At 61.5% G+C, this 20700-nt stretch overlaps 1 protein-coding gene across 1 annotated transcript in view; it reads left to right on the forward strand.

Annotated features, from left to right (window-relative positions):
- The first annotated feature begins 396 nt into the window (after positions 1–396).
- The window catches only part of tango6 (transport and golgi organization 6 homolog (Drosophila)), a 145010-nt gene continuing 124706 nt past the window's right edge, over positions 397–20700 (forward strand). Inside the window, exons 1-4 of the mRNA XM_070898367.1 lie at positions 397–468; positions 7344–8014; positions 9656–9772; positions 12320–12467. Coding sequence (XP_070754468.1) covers positions 408–468; positions 7344–8014; positions 9656–9772; positions 12320–12467 — 997 coding nt within the window. The 5' untranslated portion in view covers positions 397–407. The remainder of the gene's footprint in view (positions 469–7343; positions 8015–9655; positions 9773–12319; positions 12468–20700) is intronic.

Consider the following 20700-nt stretch of genomic DNA (forward strand, 5'->3'; position numbering starts at 1 on the left):
GAACCATAGTGGGTGGGGTGTTACAGTTCAGCCATGATCTAAATTGAATAGGCTCCAGGAACTGAATGGTCTAAGATTCTTATAGTTACCAGCGTGGCAACATCACCAGCCTCCTTTGACTCGAGTGCAGATTTTTTTACCGAAGGTTTGCTTTGCTTAGGATCTTTGCCTTCGTCAGACACTTCACCAAAGACGGTCATGTTGAAATATGTTTTGTGGCTGGTCCTTGGTTTACCGCTGTTCCTTTGCCAAGATGGCGGCGCCTCGGCGGGCTTGACCAAGATGGTGGCGAAGTCTCGCGCGAGTCACGGTCCGGCGGCTGGCGCAGGCACAGTGAGGCGGGAGCCGGTGATAGCGGCGGGATTTTAGGTGGCGGCGGCGCAGGCGCGGTGAGGCGGGAGCCGGTGATGGCGGCGGGATTGCAGGCGGCGGCAGCGGCGGCGCTGAGGGAGCTGACGGTGCCGGCGGGTGAGGAGAGAGTGGGACTGGAGCCGGGGGGGGGGGTATTTATATACCCGGGGCGGGTTTATATAGCCGGGGGTTGTTGGCGCCACACGGTGTCCGCCTGCCTCAGTCTCTGCCCTGGGCTGAGGCGATGGGCTCACCACCAGCAGCTCCACATTCCAGGCCGCCACTCCCGGGCCCTCTATCAATGCCAGCTTGCTCTGTCTCTGCATTGGTTGTGGCCATCGGGGACAGGGAGCCAGACCCAGTCCAATTATTGTACCAGGCTCATCCTTGGCAGTAGATAATGATCCGGATAGTTTCAGGCTTCAGGATGGTGTCTTCATTTTTCCTCCACCGAGGATTCCCCTCTGCCTTGGTTAACATGGTCCACAACCGTGTCCGTTCCATTTCCCGCCCCTCTGCTCTCACCCCTTCCCCTCCCTTTCAGAGCCACGACAGGGTTCTCACCTTTTTTCTATTTTCTATGTTTCTATGATGGGGTACTGAAGTTGAATGTTCAGCCATGAACTCATTGAATGGCGGTGCAGGCTAGAAGGGCCGAATGGCCTACTCCTGCACCTATTTTCTATGTTTCTATGTTTCACCCCACTAGCCTCCACGTTCAACGGATCATCCTCCGACATTTCCGCTACCTCCAGCGTGAACCCACCACCAATCACATCTTCCCCTCCCGGCAGTCCGAAGGGACCGATCCCTCCGCGACAGCCTGGTTTACTCCTCAATCACCCCCTCCCCTTTCCACGGCATCTTCCCGTGCAGGCGCAGGGGATGCAACACCTGCCCTTTTACCTCCCCCTTTCCCACTGTCCAGGGCCCCAAATACTCCTTCGGGGCTGCTGTGGGAAAGAGAAAAAAAACCCAGAAAAAAAAATAGGGGCAGAGGTTATGATTTGAAATTGTTGAACACGATGTTGAGTCCTGAAGGCTGTACCTGTACTTCTTTCAATTTAGTATAGTGTATCCGCAGCTCACGATGCGGTCTCCTCTACATTGGGGATACCAAACGCAGATCGGGTGACCGCTTTTCAGTCTGTACGCGTGACTCCGAGCTTCTGGTCGCCTGTCACTTTAATTCCCCGCTCCACTCCCACTCAGTCCTCGGCCTCCCACACTGTTCCAATGAAGTTCGACGTAAGCTCGAGGAACAGCACCTCATCTTTCAATTCGGCACGTTACAGCCTTTTGGACTCAACATCGAGTTCAACAATTTCAAACTATAACCTCTGCCCCTACTTTTTTCTGTTTTTTCTCTCTCCCTCAGCAGCTGATGATGATTCTGCCATTTACACCCCATCTAGACTCCCCTTTTGTTTCTAAACTTGCCCCATTAACATCTCCTTTTGTCTTGCACTATCATCCCATTTGTCTTTTAATTTCTTCTGCCTTCCACCCCATCACAGACCTTCCCTTTTGTTTTCTCCTTCCCTGCCCCTGCACTTGCTTAAAAACCTGTTAGATCTCTAACTTTTTCCATTTCTGACCCAAGAGTCATCGACCTGAAACGTTAACTCTGTTTCTCTCTCTACAGATGCTGCCTGACCTACTGAGTATTTCCAGCATTTTCTGCTTTTATTTCAGATTCCAGCATCTGTAATATTTTGCTTTTGTGACAGGATGGTGAAATGGGCAGAAGCATGGCAAATGGAGTGCAATGCGGAGTAGTGTGCAGTGCTGTGCTTTGGGAGGACGAATATGGAAAGACATTGAACGGCACGATTTTGTAAAGTGTGGATGAGCAGAAGACCTCTGCTCATCCACAAATCCTTAAAGGTGGCAGGGCAAGTTGATGAGGTGTATTCGGGTTTATAAATAGAGAAGTAGAATATAAAAGCAAAGAGATCATGCTCGAACTTTTAAATCATTGGTTAGGCCTCAGCTGGAGTATTGTGGACAATTCTGGGCTTCACACTTCAGGAAAGATGTAAAGGCCTTAGAAAGGGTACACAGTAGGTGTGCCAGGATGTTACTAGGAGGAGGGACTTCAGTTATGGGGAGAGGTTGGAAAAGTTTGGTGTTCTCCTTGGAACAGAGAAGGTTAAGAGGTGACCGAATAGAGGTTTTCAGGATGATGAGCGATTTTGAGAGTAAATAGGGAAAGCTCTTCCCTCTGGCGAGTGGGTCAATAATCAGAGGTCATCGATTTAAAATCATTGGCAGAAGATCGAGAGGGAGATGAGGAGAAATGTTTTCACTTAGAGAGTTGCTGGGATCTGGAACGCTCGACCTGAAAAGGTGGTGGAAGCTGATTGCATAAATAATTTTGAAATGGAGTTGGACAGGGACTTGAGGATGAAGAACTTGCAGGGTTACGGACTAAAAGCGGGGATGTGGGACTGAGCACAACTGCTCTTTCAAAGAGCGAGCGCAGGTGGGCACAGGAAACGTTACAGGGACACCCTGAAAGCCTCCCTGAAAAAGTGCAACAGCCCCACTGACACCTAGGAGTCCTTGGCCAAAGAGCGCCTTAAGTGGAGGAAGTGCATCCGGGAGGGCGCTGACCACTGCAAGTTCTTCATCCTCAAGTCCCTGTCCAACTCCATTTCAAAATTATTTATGGAATCGGCTTCCACCACCGTTTCAGGTCGAGCGTTCCAGATCCCGGCAACATTAAGTGAAAACATGACGTGAATGATCAGCCATGATCTTATTGAATGGCGGTGCAGGCTCGAAGGGCCGAATGGCCTACTCCTGCACCTATTTTCTATGTTTCTATGAATAGCACATTGAGTGTGTTGGTCTTACCGCAGGTAAAGGGTACACAGCCATATAGGGAATGGGTGACCAACAGAAAGAGCAGTGCAAGGAAGGTAGTGCAGGGGTCCTCTGCGGTCATCCCCCTGCAAAACAAATACACCGCTTTGGGTACTGTTGAGGGGGATGAATCATCAGGGGAGGGCAACAGCAGCCAAATTCATGGCACCGTGGGTGGCTCTGCTGCACAGAAGGGCAGGAAAAAGAGTGGGAGAGCTATAGTGATAGGGATTCAATTGTAAGGGGAATAGATAGACGTTTCTGTGGCCGCAACTGAGGCTCCAGGATGGCATGTTGACTCCTTGGTGCAAGGGTCAAGGATGTCTCTGAGTGGGTGCAGGGCATTCTGAAAAGGGAGGGTGAACAGCCAGTTGTCGTGGTGCAGATAGGTACCAACAATATCGATAAAAAAACGTGATGAGGTCCTATGAGACGAATTTAGGAAGCTAAGAGCTAAATTTAAAAAGTCGGACCTCAAAAGACGTGCTAGTCAGAGTAGGAATCGCAGGATAGCTCAGATGAATACGTGGCTTCAGGAGTGGTGCAGAAGGGAGGGATTGAAATTCCTGGGACATTGGAACCGGTTCTTGGGGAGGTGGGACCAGTACAAACCGGACAGTCTGCACCTGGGCGGGACCGGAACCAATGTCCTAGGGGGAGTGTTTGTTAGTGCTGTTGGGGAGGAGTTAAACTAATATGGCAGGGGGATGGGAACCTATGCAGGGAGACAGAGGGAAGTAGAATAGGGGCAGAAGCAAAAGATAGAAAGAAGAAAAGTAAAAGTGGAGGGCAGAGAAACCTAAGGCAAAAAGTAAAAAGGGCCACATTACAGCAAAATTCTAAAGGGGCAAAGTGTGTTAGAAAGACAAGCCTGAAGGCTCTGTGCCTCAATGCGAGGAGTATTCGTAATAAGGTGGACGGATTAACTGCGCAAATAGCAGTTAACGGGTATGATGTAATTGGCGTCACGGAGACATGGCTCCAGGGTGACCAAGGCTGGGAACTCAACATCCAGAGGTATTCAACATTTAGGAAGGATAGACAGAAAGGAAAAGGAGGCGGGTGGCATTGCTGGTTAAAGAGGAAATTAATGCAATAGTAAGAAAGGACATTAGCTTGGATGATGTGGAATCTTATGGGTGGAGCTACGGAATACCAAGGGGCAGAAAACGCTAGTGGGAGTTGTGTACAGACCACCAAACAGTAGTAGCAAGGTTGGGGACAGCATCAAACAAGAAATTAGGGACGCATGCAATAAAGGTACAGCAGTTATCATGGGTGACTTTAATCTACTTATTGATTGGGCTAACCAAACTGGTAGCAATGCGGTGGAGGAGGATTTCCTGGAATGTATTAGGAATGGTTTTCCTGACCAATATGTCGAGGAACCAACCAGGGAGCTGGCCATCCTAGACTGGGTGATGAGTAATGAGAAAGGACTAATTAGCAATCTTGTTGTGCGAGACCCCTTGGGGAAGAGTGACCATAACATGGTAGGTAGTATTTTTTATTAGGATGGAGAGTGACACAGTTAATTCAGAAACTTGGGCCCTGAACTTAAGGAAAGGTAACTTCGATGGTTTGAGGCGTAAATTGGCTAGAATAGACTGGCAAATGATTCTTAAAGGGTTGCCGGTGGATAGACAATGGCAAGCATTTAAAGATCACATAGATGAACTTCAGTCTGGAGTAAAAATAAAACGGAAGGTAGCTCAACTGTGGCTAGCAAGGGAAATTAAGGATAGTGTTAAATCCAAGGAAGAGGCATATAAAAAGCTGAGGACTGGGAGAAATTTATAATTCAGCAAAGGAGGACTAAGGGTTTAATTACGAGGGGGAAAATAGAGTACGAGAAGAAGCTTGCTGGGAACATAAAAACTGACTGCAAAAGCGTCTATAGATATGTGAAGAGAAAAAGATTAGTGAAGACAAACGTAGGTCGGATTCAGGTGAATTTATAATGGGAATCAAAGAAATGGCAGACCAATTGAACAAATACTTTATTTCTGTCTTCACGAAGTAAGACACAAATAACCTTCTGGAAGTACTAGGGGACCGAGGGTCTAATGAGAAGGAGGAACTGAAGGATATCCTTATTAGGCGGGAAATTGTGTTAGGGAATTTGATGGGATTGAAGGCTGATTAATCCCTGGAGCCTGATAGTTTGCATCCCAGAGTACTTAAGGAAGTGGCCCTAGAAATAATGGATGCATTGGTGATCATTTTCCAACAGTCTATCGACTCTGGATCAGTTCCTATGGACTGGAGGGTAGCTAATGTAATACCATTTTTTAAAAAGAGAGGGAGAGAGAAAGCGGGTAATTATAGACCGGTTAGCCTGACATCAATGATGTGGAAAATGTTGGAATCAATTATTAAGGATGAAATAGCAGCGCATTTGGAAAGCAGTGACAGGATCGGTCCAAGTCAGCATGGATTTATGAAGGGGAAATCATGCTTTACAAATCTTCTGGAATTTTTTGAGGATGTAACTAGCATAGTGGACAAGGGAGAACCAGTGGATGTGGTGTATTTGGACTTTCAAAAGGCTTTTGACAAGGTCCCACACAAGAGATTGGTGTGCAAAATCAAAGCCATGGTATTGGGGGTAATATACTAACGTGGATAGAGAACTGGTTGGCAGACAGGAAGCAGAGAGTCGGGATAAACGGGTCCTTTTCAGAATAGCAGGCAGGGAGTGGAGTGCCACAGGGCTCAGTGCTGGGACCACAGCTCTTTACAATATACATCAATGATTTGGATGAAGGAATTGAGTGTAATATCTCCAAGTTTGCAGATGACCACGAAACTGGGTGGCGGTGTGAGCTGTGAGGGGGACGCTAAGAGTCTGCAGGGTGACTTGGACAGGTTAGGTGAGTGGGCAAATGCATGGCAGATGCAGTATAATGTGGATAAGTGTGAGGTTATCCACTTTGGAGGCAAAAACACGAAGACAGAATATTATCTGAATGGTGGCAGATTAGGAAAAGGGGAGGTGTAACGAGACCTGGGTGTCATGGTTCATCAGTCATTGAAAGTTGGCATACAGGTACAGCAGGCGGTGAAGGTGGCAAATGGTATGTTGGTCTTCATAGCTAGGATTTGAGTATAGGAGCAGGGAGGTCTTGCTGCAGTTGTACAGGGCCTTGGTGAGGCCTCACCTGGAATATTGTGTTCAGTTTTGGTCTCTTAATCTGAGGAAGGATGTTCCACCAGACTGATTCCCGGGATGGCTGGACTGACATATGAGGAGAGACTGGATTAACTGGGCCTTTATACATTGGAGTTTAGAACGATGAGAGGGGATCTCATAGAAACATACAAGATTTTGACGGGACAGGACAGGTTAGATACGAGTGGATTGTTCCCGATGTTGGGGAAGTCCAGAACCAGGGGACATAGTCTAAGGATAAGGGGTAGGCCATTTAGGACTGAGATGAGGAGAAACTTCTTCACTGAGAGTTGTTAACCGGTGGAATTTTTTGCTGCAGAGAGTTGTTGATGTCATTTGATTGGATATATTCAAGAGGGAGTTAGATATGGCCCTTACGGCTAAGGGGAATCAAGGGGTACTGAGGGAATGATCAGCCATGATCTTATCGAATGGTGGTGCAGGCTTGAAGGGCCGAATGGACTACTCCTGCACCTATTTTCTATGTTTCTGTGTTTCTCCTCATCTCCCTCGAGATCTTCTTCCAATGATTTTAAATCGATGACCTCTGGTTATTGACCCACTCGCCAGAGGAAAGAGCTTTCCCTATTTACTCTTAAAACCTCTCATCATCCTGAAAACGTCTATTAGGTCACCTCTTAACCTTCTCTGTTCCAAGGAGAACAGTCCTAACTTTTCCAACCTCTCCTCATGCAGAAATCAAGCGCAGGCAACTGAAAAAGCGTGCAGCAAACCTGTCCCACCCACCCTTTCAACGATTATCTGTCCCACCTGTGACAGGGACTGGTTCTCGTATTGGACTGTTCAGCCACCTAAGAACTTATTTTTAAGAGTGGAAGCAAGTCTTGCTTGATTCCGAGGGACTGCCTATGATGATGATGATGGGACGAATGACCTCTTTCTGTGCTGTATATACCCTGCAGCTGATGCAGCTTATTTTTATTCTTTTCAGAACCTTGCATGCTGTCTGCACAGACCAGCCCCGAGGATGTGCTACTGCACACTCTGTCTCGTAATCTGTCTGTCCTGCAGGGGAAGCTGCATCAGGATCCGAGCTGGGCGGATTTGGAGCGACTGAGGGAGCGTGTGGTATCGCGGTTGGTGTGGCCGGTGAGGTGTGACGATGCCGCGTGGAGCTTTGTTTCTGAGGCCCTGGTGCTCCTGTTGTGTTTGAAGCAGGCGATGATCGAGCTGCTGGCACAGTTCACTCCTCCAAAACCCAACCCAAAGACCCCGGAGTGCGCGCCCGCACTGCCTCCTGACACCCTGAGCATCTCGCAACAGAAAACGGTCCAGTCTGCGCTGCAGTTTGTCGTCACTCTCGGCATCTGCCCATACCTCCTGCCGGGGGTCGGAATTCCTCTTGGCCGCAGGTCGGATTTTGCAGCCACGGTTGAAAAGGTGGTGCACCGCTCGGCGGCGTCCAGCGGAACGTGGCGGCTGCACACTGTCACCCTGGTGCTCCTCGATATCGCTCAGCATGCTTCCTTAGAGAGCCTGGTCCTCACCCGGCACCTTGGAGACCTGATCGCTGGTCTCTGCCAATTGGGCTATTCGCCAAACAAGTGTCAGCGGAGCTCGGTGTCTGAGGAGAGCTCACGAGGGGACAGCGAGACACACCAGGTACAGTAACCGACCCTAATGGTAATCAGTGCCAGCCTGGAACGATCACTGCCCACCCAGGTCCCAGGGGAAGGGCAAGGTGATTCTCAGCAGTAAGCATCCACAGAGTGGGTGGGTGGGAGGTCGCAAGGCCAGATCGCTCCTCTCACCACATTCCTACCCATCTCCTATGTTTCTGGGGTTTTCAGCTTTTAGTTCTCTATTTCAGGCTCTGGGTGAAGCCCTGGGGGTTTGTACAGAACCCGAAAGGCCCGGATTCAATCCCCAATCTGTGCTGAGTGTTTAAACTCAGTCTCATCGCCGAGAGCATGCAGAAGCCAAGCATAGGCAGCGGAAGGAGCGTGCGGCAAACCAAACTCCCCACCCACCCTTCAACAACTGTCTGTCCCACCTGTGACAGACTGTAATTTCCGTATTGGACTGTTCAGCCATTTAAGAACTCACTTTTGAAGTGGAAGCAAGTCTTCCTCGATTTTGAGGGACTGACTGTGATGATTGAAATGGGGGCCTCAGTGCACATTGCTCAGGGCTAGGGTTCCTTCTGCTCACTATCCAGTCAGCCCTGCTGTCTAGTAAAGGCATGTGTGGGCCCCCTGTGATGCTCCTCGGGTTGAGTAGCATGTCGACACTTGCTACCAGGTATGACCCGTGGGCGAGGAACCAGAGGCTGCCATTTCCCAGGAAGAACTCGATCCCTCAGTTAGGGAGGGTGGCCGGGTTCTGAGCTGTTGCCGTCTTATCCCACAGCACATCAACCTGCATGAACTCATCATCATCATAGGCAATCCCTCAAAATGAGGGTGACTTGCTTCCACGCCAAAAATGGATACGTTCACAGGTGTTCCAATGAAGGTTCCAGGTTCTGAACTACATGTTGAAGGGTGGAAGATGCCTGTGCGTGGATTTTATTAACGTGTGGCGGCCGTTGCACACCAGCCACCACACGGGTCGACAGAGCTAGGTCTTGGTCCAGTGGCAAGGGCTACCCAAGTCGACTGGAGACCTGCTCTCCTGCACGGGCCCATTGCGCGCACACATTGCAGTGTGGGCTGGCCTGTGCTGCCCCTGGGCCCCTGGCCACGAACTCGCGCCTTCCCTGGGCCCCGATCACGTCCCTCTACAATCTCTCGCCGCTCCTTCGCCCCGACCTTGCCGCTTCTGCTGTATCTGCCCACGCTCCAATCACCGACCTGAACCTTGATGAAGTCACTCTTCGCTGCCGACGCAGCTTGTGTTGCTCCCTGAAGTGGCAGGCCTCCACTCTGCTCCCAGGCCGCTGCTTGCCACTCCTTTTATGGCCCCGACCTGCCCGCTGGTGTTCTCACGCAAGTCGGAGCCTCCACGCTGGATCCCACCACAGGCTACACCCAGCTCGATCTCTGCTTCCTCCTTCAGTGCGAGGCTGCAGCATGCTTCCTGCATTCACCCTGCGATGGGCCAGGTCGCTGACAGACCCCCTCGCTCTCCTGGCTCACCAGCCCCAGGGAAGAGGCAGCCGTGAATCGAGGCAACCCCGTCTCCTCCAGAGAGTTCAGCCCATTTACCGGGAGATTATTTGGGGTCAGTTGCCGTGCCTGGGCCTCAGATTCAGCATTGAGGGCGGCAGTCTGTAGTTTTGTGTAACGTATGCGTCATTGACAGGGTCTCACCGATGCCGAGCTGCGGGTCTGTCGGGAGACTCTGCGGAACCTTCTGGATCGAGTGTATCAGCCGATTGTCATCAAGGAGCTGCTGATGCTGCAGGGAGGAACAAAGCAGGTAATTGGTCCTGGGCCCTGTCGGGTCTCAACAACTGGGGGCATGGTTGGCAATGGTGGGGGGAACGGGAGTGGGATCTGAGTCAGCGGAACACACTTTGAAGGGAGGGGAATATATGACTGGAGGAGTTTGGAGAGAAAAGAAGCCGGATAAACATGATAATGGGAATTGTAATTTTGAGCCACTGATGGGGGAATGCGAGTAAAACTGATATCAATGGGAATTGGGGAAAACTCTCCTGGCTGGAGTCATACCTAGCTCAAAGGAAGGTTGTTGTTGTTGTTGGAGGCCAATCATCTCATCCCCGGGACATAAGATCATAAGAATTAGGAGCATGCTCCACCATTCATTTATCACTGATCATCGACCTCAACTCCACTTTCCCGTCTGATCCCCATATCCCTTGATTCCCCAAGAGTCCAAAAATCTATCTGTCTCAGCCTTGACTATACTCAACGACTGAGCATCCACAGCCCTCTGGGATAGAGAATTCAAAAGATTCACAACCCTCTTGATTGAAGAAATTCCTCCTCATCTCTGTCTTAAGTGGCCGACCCCTTATCCTGAGACTATGCGCCCTGATTCTAGACACTCCAGCCAGGGGGAAACAACCTTTCAGCATCTACCCTGTCAATCCCTTGCAGAATCTTCTGTTTCAATGAGATCACCTCCCATTTTTCTAAACTCCAGAGAGTATAAGCCAAGTCTACACAATCTCTAACCAGAAGACAGCCCTCTCATCCCAGGAATCAATCTAGTGAACCTCCGTTGCACTGCCTCCAAGGAAAGTATATCCTTCCTTAGATAAGGAGACTAAAACTGTGCGCAGTGTTCCAGGTGTGGTCTCACCAAGGCCCTGTACAATTGTAGCAAGTTCCTTAAATGCTGGAATCCAGTGTTAAGGAAGTGGTATCAGGGCATTTAGAAAATCATAACCTGATTAGGCAGGGTCAACATGGTTTTATGAAAGGGAAATTGTGCTTGATAAACTTGAGTTTTTTGAGGATGTAACTAGCAGAGGAGATGAAGGGGAACCAGTGGATGTAGTATATTTGGATTTCCAAAAGGCATTCAATGAGGTGCCACATAAAACGTTATGACACAAGATAACGGCTCATGGGATTGGAGGTAATGTATTGGCATGGATAGAGGATTGGTTAACAGACATAAAACAGAGAGTAGGGATAAACGGGTCTTTTTCAGGTTGGCAGACTGTAACTAGTGGGGTGCCGCAAGGATCAATGCTGGGGCCTCAGCTATTTACAATCTATTTAATGATCTAGATGAAGGGACCAAGTGTAATGTATCCAAGTTTGCCGACGGTACAAAGTTAGGTGGGACAGTAAACTGTGATAACACAGCTTCTGCAAAGGGATATAGATAGATTAAGTGAGTGGGCAGTAAGGTGACAGATGGAGTATAATGTAGGGAAATGTGAGGTTATTCACTTTGGCAGAAAGAATATTTATAAACGCCATTTCATTTGCCTTTATGATTGCTTGCTGTACCTGCAAGCTAACTTTCTGTGTTGCCTGTACGAGGACACCTAAATCTTTCTGAACACCAACATTTAATAGTTTCTCACCATTTAAAAAATAGAATCATAAAATGGTTACAACACAGAAGAAGGCCATTCAGCCTGTCAAGTCCATGCTGGCTCACTGCAAGAGCACTTCAGCCAGTCCCAATCCCCCGCCCATTCCCCGTAGCCTCGTAAAATTTTTTCCTTCAGGGACTTATCCAACTCCCTTTTAAAAGTCACGATTGAATCTGTCTCCACCACCCTTTCAGGCAGCGCATTCCAGATCCTAACCACTCGCTGCGTAAAAAGGTTTTCCTCCTGTCGCCTCTGGTTCTTTTGCCAATCACCTTAAATCTGTGTCCTCTGGTCCTCAACCATCTGGCAATGGGTACAGTTTCTCTCTCTCTGTTGAAATTCCTCTTGATTTTTGAACACCTCCATCAAATCTCCTCAACCATCTCTGCTCTAAGGAGAGCAGTCCCAGCTTCTCCAGTCGATCCACATAACTGAAGTCCCTCATCCCTGGAACCATTCTTGTAAATCTTTTCTGCACCCTCTCGAAGGCCTTTACATCCTTCCGAAAGTGCGGTGCCCAGAATTGGACACAATACTCCAGTTGAGGCCGAACCACTGTCTTATACAGGTTCATCATAACTTCTCTGCTTTTGTACTCTGTGCCTCTGTTTATGAAGCCTAGGATCCTGTACCACTTTCTCAACACGTCCTGCCACCTTCAAGGATTTGTGCACATGTACTCTCAGATTCATGCAACGCTTTTAGAATTGTACCCTTCAGTTTATGTTGCCTCTCCTCGTTCGTCCTACCAAAATTAATCACTGCACAGGGGGAGAGGTGGGGTGCTGGGGGGGGGGCTGGGGAGACGGGGAGCTGGAGGAGGGGCTGGGGAGGCGGGGAGGGCTGCCACCTCTCAGTATGTGAGTGCCACCCATTCATAGCTTGACGGAATGAACGGACTGCTTGTTGTGTGTTTTCGGTGTATTGATGAGCTTTATGTTTGTTTGCAGGCGGCCTCTGCGGGGGTTGGGAAAGCACAGACTCTCTCACGGGCCCCAACGTGGCTGCGCCGCTTGTGTGGGCAGCTGCTGTCTGAGAGACTGGTAAAGCCTCATGGTGTCCAGGCAGTCGTCAGGGGAATAGTGGAAGGAGCTGGAGGTAAGCAGTTAGCCTAAGGTGTGATCGGGACAGTCCCATCTGGCTCTGCTGGGGGAGTGTGCTGGAAACAAGGTTTTCATCTCTCCACCTGCCCCCACCCCCTTCTCCCCCCCCTTCTCCACCCCACCCCCTTCTCCACCCCACCCCCTTCTCCTGCCCTTTCTCCTCCTTCTCCCCCACCCTCCCCCCTTCTCCCCCACCCTCCCCCCTTCTCCCCCACCCTCCCCCCTTCTCCCCCACCCTCCCCCCTTCTCCCCCACCCTCCCCCCTTCTCCCCCACCCTCCCCCCTTCTCCCCCACCCTCCCCCCTTCTCCAACACCCTCCCCCCCTTCTCCCCCACCCTCCCCCCTTCTCCCCCACCCTCCCCCCTTCTCCCCCACCCTCCCCCCTTCTCCCCCACCCTCCCCCCTTCTCCCCCACCCTCCCCCCTTCTCCCCCACCCTCCCCCCTTCTCCCCCACCCTCCCCCCTTCTCCCCCACCCTCCCCCCTTCTCCCCCACCCTCCCCCTTCTCCCACCCCTTCCTCTCCCTCCCCTTCCTCCCCCCCTTCCTCCTCTTCCCCTTCCCACTCTTCCCCCTTCCCACTTCCTCTTCCCCCCTTCCTCCCCCCCTTTCCCCCTCCCCCCCTCCCCCCTCCTTCCTCCCTTCCTCCCTCTCTCCTCCCCCCATTCCTCCACCCCCCCCTTCCTCCCCCCCTTCCCCCCCCTTCCTCCCCCCCCTTCCTCCCCCCCCTTCCTCCCCCCCCTTCCTCCCCCCCCTTCCTCCCCCCACCTTCCTCCCCCCCTTCCTCCCCCCCCCTTCCTCCCCCCCCTTCCTCCCCCCCCTTCCTCCCCCCCCTTCTTCCCCCCCCTTCTTCCCCCCCCCTTCTTCCCCCCCCTTCTTCCCCCCCCTTCCTCCCCCCCCTTCCTCCTCTTCCCCCCCTTCCCACTCTTCCCCCTTCCCACTTCCTCTTCCCCCCCTCCTCACCCCCTTTCCCCCTCCCCCCTTCCTCCCTTCCTCCTCCTCCCCCTTCCTCCTCCTCCCCCTTCCTCCTCCTCCCCCTTCCTCCTCCTCCCCCTTCCTCCTCCTCCCCCTTCCTCCTCCTCCCCCTTCCTCCTCCTCCCCCCTTCCTCCTCCTCCCCCCTTCCTCCTCCTCCCCCTTCCTCCTCTTCCCCCTTCCTCCTCCTCCCCCTTCCTCCTCCTCCTCCCCCTCCCTTCCCCTTCTTCCCTCCCCCTTCCTCCCTCGCACCCTCCTCCCCCTTCCTCCCACGCTCCCTCCTCTCCCTTCCTCCCTGGCTCCCTCCTGCCCCTCGCCCCTCCCTGGCTCCCTCCTGCCCCTCGCCCCTCCTGGCTCCCTCCTGCCCCTCGCCCCTCCCTGGCCCCCTCCTGCCTCTCGCCCCTCCCTGGCCCCCTCCTGCCCCTCGCCCCTCCCTGGCCCTCTCCTGCCCCTCGCACCTTCCTGGCCCCCACCTGCCCCTGGCCCCCTCCTGCCCCTCGCTCCTCCCTACCCCCTCGTGCCCCTGGCCCCCTCGTGCCCCTGGCCCCCTCGTGCCCCTGGCCCCCTCGTGCCCCTGGCCCCCTCGTGCCCCTGGCCCCCTCGTGCCCCTGGCCCCCTCCTGCCCCTGGCCCCCTCCTGCCCCTCGCCCCTCCCTGGCCCCCTCCTGCCCCTGGCCCCCTCCTGCCCCTCGCCCCTCCCTGGCCCCCTCCTGCCCCTCGCCCCTCCCTGGCCCCCTCCTGCCCCTCGCCCCTCCCTGGCCCCCTCCTGCCCCTCGCCCCTCCCTGGCCCCCTCCTGCCCCTCGCCCCTCCCTGGCCCCCTCCTACCCCTCGCCCCTCCCTGGCCCCCTCCTGCCCCTCGCCCCCTCCTGCCCCTCGCCCCCTCCTGCCCCTCGCCCCCTCCTGCCCCTCGCCCCCTCCTGCCCCTCGCCCCCTCCTGCCCCTCGCCCCCTCCTGCCCCTCGCCCCCTCCTGCCCCTCGCCCCCTCCTGCCCTCGCCCCCTCCTGCCCCTCGCCTCCTCCTGCTCGCCCCCTCCTGCCCCCTCGCCTCCTCCTGCCCCTCGCCCCACTCCTGCCCCTCGCCCCCTCCTGCCCCTCGCCCCTCCCTCGCCCCCTCCTGCCCCTCGCCCCCTCCTGCCCCTCGCCCCCTCCTGCCTCGCCCCCTCCTGCCCCTCGCCCCCTCCTGCCCCTCGCCCCCTCCTGCCCCTCGCCCCTCCTGCCCCTCGCCCCCTCCTGCCCCTCGCCCCCTCCGCCCCTCGCCCCCTCCTGCCCCTCGCCCCTCCCTCGCCCCCTCCTGCCCCTCGCCCCTCCCTCGCCCCCTCCTGCCCCTCGCCCCTCCCTCGCCCCCTCCTGCCCCTCGCCCCTCCCTCGCCCCCTCCTGCCCCTCGCCCCTCCCTCGCCCCCTCCTGCCCCTCGCCCTCCCTCGCCCCCTCCTGCCCCTCGCCCCCTCCCTCCCCTCGCCCCCTCCTGCCCCTCGCCCCCTCCTGCCCCTCGCCCCCTCCTGCCCCTCGCCCCCTCCTGCCCCTCGCCCCCTCCTGCCCCTCGCCCCCTCCTGCCCCTCGCCCCCTCCTGCCCCTCGCCCCCTCCTGCCCCTCGCCCCCTCCTGCCCCTCGCCCCCTCCTGCCCCTCGCCCCCTCCTGCCCCTCGCCCCCCTCCTGCCCCTCGCCCCCCTCCTGCCCCTCGCCCCCCCTCCTGCCCCTCGCCCCCCCTCCTGCCCCTCGCCCCCCCTCCTGCCCCTCGCCCCCCCTCCTGCCCCTCGCCCCCCTCCTGCCCCTCGCCCCCCCTCCTGCCCCTCGCCCCCCTCCTGCCCCTCGCCCCCCCTCCTGCCCCTCGCCCCCCCTCCTGCCCCTCGCCCCCCCCTCCTGCCCCTCGCCCCCCTCCTGCCCCTCGCCCCCCCTCCTGCCCCTCGCCCCCCCTCCTGCCCCTCGCCCCCCCTCCTGCCCCTCGCCCCCCCTCCTGCCCCTCGCCCCCCCTCCTGCCCCTCGCCCCCCTCCTGCCCCTCGCCCCCCCTCCTGCCCCTCGCCCCCCCTCCTGCCCCTCGCCCCCCCCTCCTGCCCCTCGCCCCCCCTCCTGCCCTCGCCCCCCCTCCTGCCCCTCGCCCCCCCTCCTGCACCTCGCCCCCTCCCTCGCCCCCTCCTGCCCCTCGCCCCTCCCTCGCCCCTTCGCCCCCTCCTGCCCCTCGCCCCCCCTCCTGCCCCTCGCCCCCCTCCTGCCCCTCGCCCCCCCTCCTGCCCCTCGCCCCCCCTCCTGCCCCTCGCCCCCCCTCCTGCCCCTCGCCCCCCCTCCTGCCCCTCGCCCCCCCTCCTGCCCCTCGCCCCCCCTCCTGCCCCTCGCCCCCCCTCCTGCCCCTCGCCCCCCCTCCTGCCCCTCGCCCCCCCTCCTGCCCCTCGCCCCCCCTCCTGCCCCTCGCCCCCCCTCCTGCCCCTCGCCCCCCTCCTGCCCCTCGCCCCCCCTACCTGCCCCTCGCCCCCCCTCCTGCCCCTCGCCCCCCCTCCTGCCCCTCGCCCCCCCTCCTGCCCCTCGCCCCCCCTCCTGCCCCTCGCCCCCCCTCCTGCCCCTCGCCCCCCCTCCTGCCCCTCGCCCCCCCTCCTGCCCCTCGCCCCCCCTCCTGCCCCTCGCCCCCCCTCCTGCCCCTCGCCCCCCCTCCTGCCCCTCGCCCCCCTCCTGCCCCTCGCCCCCCCTCCTGCCCCTCGCCCCCCCTCCTGCCCCTCGCCCCCCCTCCTGCCCCTCGCCCCCCTCCTGCCCCTCGCCCCCCCTCCTGCCCCTCGCCCCCCCTCCTGCCCCTCGCCCCCCCTCCTGCCCCTCGCCCCCCCTCCTGCCCCTCGCCCCCCCTCCTGCCCCTCGCCCCCCCTCCTGCCCCTCGCCCCCCCTCCTGCCCCTCGCCCCCCCTCCTGCCCCTCGCCCCCCCTCCTGCCCCTCGCCCCCCCTCCTGCCCCTCGCCCCCCCTCCTGCCCCTCGCCCCCTCCTCCTGCCCCTCGCCCCCCCCTCCTGCCCCTCGCCCCCCCCTCCTGCCCCTCGCCCCCCCTCCTGCCCCTCGCCCCCCCTCCTGCCCCTCGCCCCCCTCCTGCCCCTCGCCCCCCCTCCTGCCCCTCGCCCCCCCTCCTGCCCCTCGCCCCCCCTCCTGCCCCTCGCCCCCCTCCTGCCCCTCGCGCCCCCTCCTGCCCCTCGCGCCCCCTCCTGCCCCTCGCGCCCCCTCGCCCCTCCCTCGCCCCTCCCTCGCCCCCTCCTGCCCCTCGCCCCCTCCTGCCCCTCGCCCCCTCCTGCCCCTCGCCCCCTCCTGCCCCTCGCCCCCTCCTGCCCCTCGCCCCCTCCTGCCCCTCGCCCCCTCCTGCCCCTCGCCCCCTCCTGCCCCTCGCCCCCTCCTGCCCCTCGCCCCCTCCTGCCCCTCGCCCCCTCCTGCCCCTCGCCCCCTCCTGCCCCTCGCCCCCTCCTGCCCCTCGCCCCCTCCTGCCCCTCGCCCCCTCCTGCCCCTCGCCCCCTCCTGCCCCTCGCCCCCTCCTGCCCCTCGCCCCCTCCTGCCCCTCGCCCCCTCCTGCCCCTCGCCCCCTCCTGCCCCTCGCCCCCCCTCCTGCCCCTCGCCCCCCCTCCTGCCCCTCGCCCCCCCTCCTGCCCCTCGCCCCCCCTCCTGCCCCTCGCCCCCCCTCCTGCCCCTCGCCCCCCCTCCTGCCCCTCGCCCCCCTCCTGCCCCTCGCCCCCCCTCCTGCCCCTCGCCCCCCCTCCTGCCCCTCGCCCCCCCTCCTGCCCCTCGCCCCCCCTCCTGCCCCTCGCCCCCCCTCCTGCCCCTCGCCCCCCCTCCTGCCCCTCGCCCCCCCTCCTGCCCCTCGCCCCCCCTCCTGCCCCTCGCCCCCCCTCCTGCACCTCGCCCCTCCCTCGCCCCCTCCTGCCCCTCGCCCCTCCCTCGCCCTTCGCCCCCTCCTGCCCCTCGCCCCCCCTCCTGCCCCTCGCCCCCCCTCCTGCCCCTCGCCCCCCCTCCTGCCCCTCGCCCCCCCTCCTGCCCCTCGCCCCCCCTCCTGCCCCTCGCCCCCCCTCCTGCCCCTCGCCCCCCCTCCTGCCCCTCGCCCCCCCTCCTGCCCCTCGCCCCCCCTCCTGCCCCTCGCCCCCCCTCCTGCCCCTCGCCCCCCCTCCTGCCCCTCGCCCCCCCTCCTGCCCCTCACCCCCCCTCCTGCCCCTCGCCCCCCCTCCTGCCCCTCGCCCCCCTCCTGCCCCTCGCCCCCCCTCCTGCCCCTCGCCCCCCCTCCTGCCCCTCGCCCCCCCTCCTGCCCCTCGCCCCCCCTCCTGCCCCTCGCCCCCCCACCTGCCCCTCGCCCCCCCTACCTGCCCCTCGCCCCCCCTCCTGCCCCTCGCCCCCCCTCCTGCCCCTCGCCCCCCCTCCTGCCCCTCGCCCCCCCTCCTGCCCCTCGCCCCCCCTCCTGCCCCTCGCCCCCCCTCCTGCCCCTCGCCCCCCCTCCTGCCCCTCGCCCCCCCTCCTGCCCCTCGCCCCCCCTCCTGCCCCTCGCCCCCCCTCCTGCCCCTCGCCCCCCCTCCTGCCCCTCGCCCCCCCTCCTGCCCCTCGCCCCCCCTCCTGCCCCTCGCCCCCCCTCCTGCCCCTCGCCCCCCCTCCTGCCCCTCGCCCCCCCTCCTGCCCCTCGCCCCCTCCTCCTGCCCCTCGCCCCCCCTCCTGCCCCTCGCCCCCCCTCCTGCCCCTCGCCCCCCCCTCCTGCCCCTCGCCCCCCCTCCTGCCCCTCGCCCCCCCTCCTGCCCCTCGCCCCCCTCCTGCCCCTCGCCCCCCTCCTGCCCCTCGCCCCCCCTCCTGCCCCTCGCCCCCCCTCCTGCCCCTCGCCCCCCCTCCTGCCCCTCGCCCCCCTCCTGCCCCTCGCGCCCCCTCCTGCCCCTCGCGCCCCCTCCTGCCCCTCGCGCCCCCTCCTGCCCCTCGCGCCCCTCCCTCGCCCCCTCCTGCCCCTCGCCCCCTCCTGCCCCTCGCCCCCTCCTGCCCCTCGCCCCCTCCTGCCCCTCGCCCCCTCCTGCCCCTCGCCCCCTCCTGCCCCTCGCCCCCTCCTGCCCCTCGCCCCCTCCTGCCCCTCGCCCCCTCCTGCCCCTCGCCCCCTCCTGCCCCTCGCCCCCTCCTGCCCCTCGCCCCCTCCTGCCCCTCGCCCCCTCCTGCCCCTCGCCCCCTCCTGCCCCTCGCCCCCTCCAGCCCCTCGCCCCCTCCAGCCCCTCGCCCCCTCCAGCCCCTCGCCCCCTCCAGCCCCTCGCCCCCTCCAGCCCCTCGCCCGCTCCTGCCCCTCGTCCCTCCCTCGCCCACTGCTGCCCCTCGCCCCTCCCTCCTCACCCCCTCCGGCCCCTCGCCCCCTCCAGCCCTCCGCCCCTCCCTCGCCCCCTCCTGCCATCCGCCCCTCCCTCGCCCCCTCCTGCCAACCGCCCCTCCCTCGCTCCCTCATACCCCTCCCTCGCTCCCTCATACCCCTCCTTCGCCCCCTCCTGCCCCTCGCCCCCTCCTGCCCCTCGCCCCCTCCTGCCCCTCGCCCCCTCCTGCCCCTCGCCCCCTCCTGCCCCTCGCCCCCTCCTGCCCCTCGCCCCCTCCTGCCCCTCGCCCTTCACTCGCCCCCTCCTGCCCCTCGCCCTCTCCTGCCCCTCGCCCTCTCCTGCCCCTCGCCCCCTCCAGCCCCTCGCCCCCTCCAGCCCCTCGCCCGCTCCTGCCCCTCGTCCCTCCCTCGCCCACTCCTGCCCCTCGCCCCTCCCTCCTCACCCCCTCCGGCCCCTCGCCCCCTCCAGCCCTTCGCCCCTCCCCCGCCCCCTCCTGCCATCCGCCCCTCCCCCGCCCCCTCCTGCCCCTCGCCCCCTCCTGCCCCTCGCCCCTCCCTCGCCCCCTCCTGCCCCTCGCCCCTCCTCACCCCCACTGGCCCCTCGCCCCCTCCAGCCATCCGCCCCTCCCTCGCCCCCTCCAGCCATCCGCCCCTCCCTCGCCCCCTCCTGCCATCCGCCCCTCCCTCGCCCCCTCCTGCCATCCGCCCCTCCCTCGCCCCCTCCTGCCATCCGCCCCTCCCTCGCCCCCTCCTGCCATCCGCCCCTCCCTCGCCCCCTCCTGCCATCCGCCCCTCCCTCGCCCCCTCCTGCCATCCGCCCCTCCCTCGCCCCCTCCTGCCATCCGCCCCTCCCTCGCCCCCTCCTGCCATCCGCCCCTCCCTCGCCCCCTCCTGCCATCCGCCCCTCCCTCGCCCCCTCCTGCCATCCGCCCCTCCCTCGCCCCCTCCTGCCATCCGCCCCTCCCTCGCCCCCTCCTGCCATCCGCCCCTCCCTCGCCCCCTCCTGCCATCCGCCCCTCCCTCGCCCCCTCCTGCCATCCGCCCCTCCCTCGCCCCCTCCTGCCATCCGCCCCTCCCTCGCCCCCTCCTGCCATCCGCCCCTCCCTCGCCCCCTCCTGCCATCCGCCCCTCCCTCGCCCCCTCCTGCCATCCGCCCCTCCCTCGCCCCCTCCTGCCATCCGCCCCTCCCTCGCCCCCTCCTGCCATCCGCCCCTCCCTAGCCCCCTCCTGCACTTCGCCCCCCCTCCTGCCCCTCGCCCTTCACTCGCCCCCTCCTGCCCCTCGCCCCCTCCTGCCCTTCGCCCCCTCCTGCCCCTCGCCCCCTCCAGCCCCTCGCCCCCTCCAGCCCCTCGCCCCCTCCAGCCCCTCGCCCCCTCCAGCCCCTCGCCCCCTCCAGCCCCTCGCCCCCTCCAGCCCCTCGCCCCCTCCAGCCCCTCGCCCCCTCCAGCCCCTCGCCCCCTCCAGCCCCTCGCCCCCTCCAGCCCCTCGCCCCCTCCAGCCCCTCGTCCCTCCTTCGCCCACTCCTGCCCCTCGCCCCTCCCTCCTCACCCCCTCCGCCCCTCCCTCGCCCCCTCCAGCCCTCCGCCCCTCCCTCGCCCCCTCCTGACATCCGCCCCTCCCTCGCCCCCTCCTGCCAACCGCCCCTCCCTCGCTCCCTCATACCCCTCCCTCGCTCCCTCATACCCCTCCCTCGCTCCCTCATACCCCTCCTTCGCCCCCTCCTGCCCCTCGCCCCCTCCTGCCCCTCGCCCCCTCCTGCCCCTCGCCCCCTCCTGCCCCTCGCCCCCTCCTGCCCCTCGCCCCCTCCTGCCCCTCGCCCCCTCCTGCCCCTCGCCCCCCCTCCTGCCCCTCGCCCTTCACTCGCCCCCTCCTGCCCCTCGCCCCCTCCAGCCCCTCGCCCGCTCCTGCCCCTCGTCCCTCCCTCGCCCACCCCTGCCCCTCGCCCCTCCCTCCTCACCCCCTCCGGCCCCTCGCCCCC

The sequence above is a fragment of the Pristiophorus japonicus genome, chromosome 13 (assembly GCF_044704955.1).
Source record: "Pristiophorus japonicus isolate sPriJap1 chromosome 13, sPriJap1.hap1, whole genome shotgun sequence".
NCBI lineage: Eukaryota > Metazoa > Chordata > Chondrichthyes > Pristiophoridae > Pristiophorus > Pristiophorus japonicus.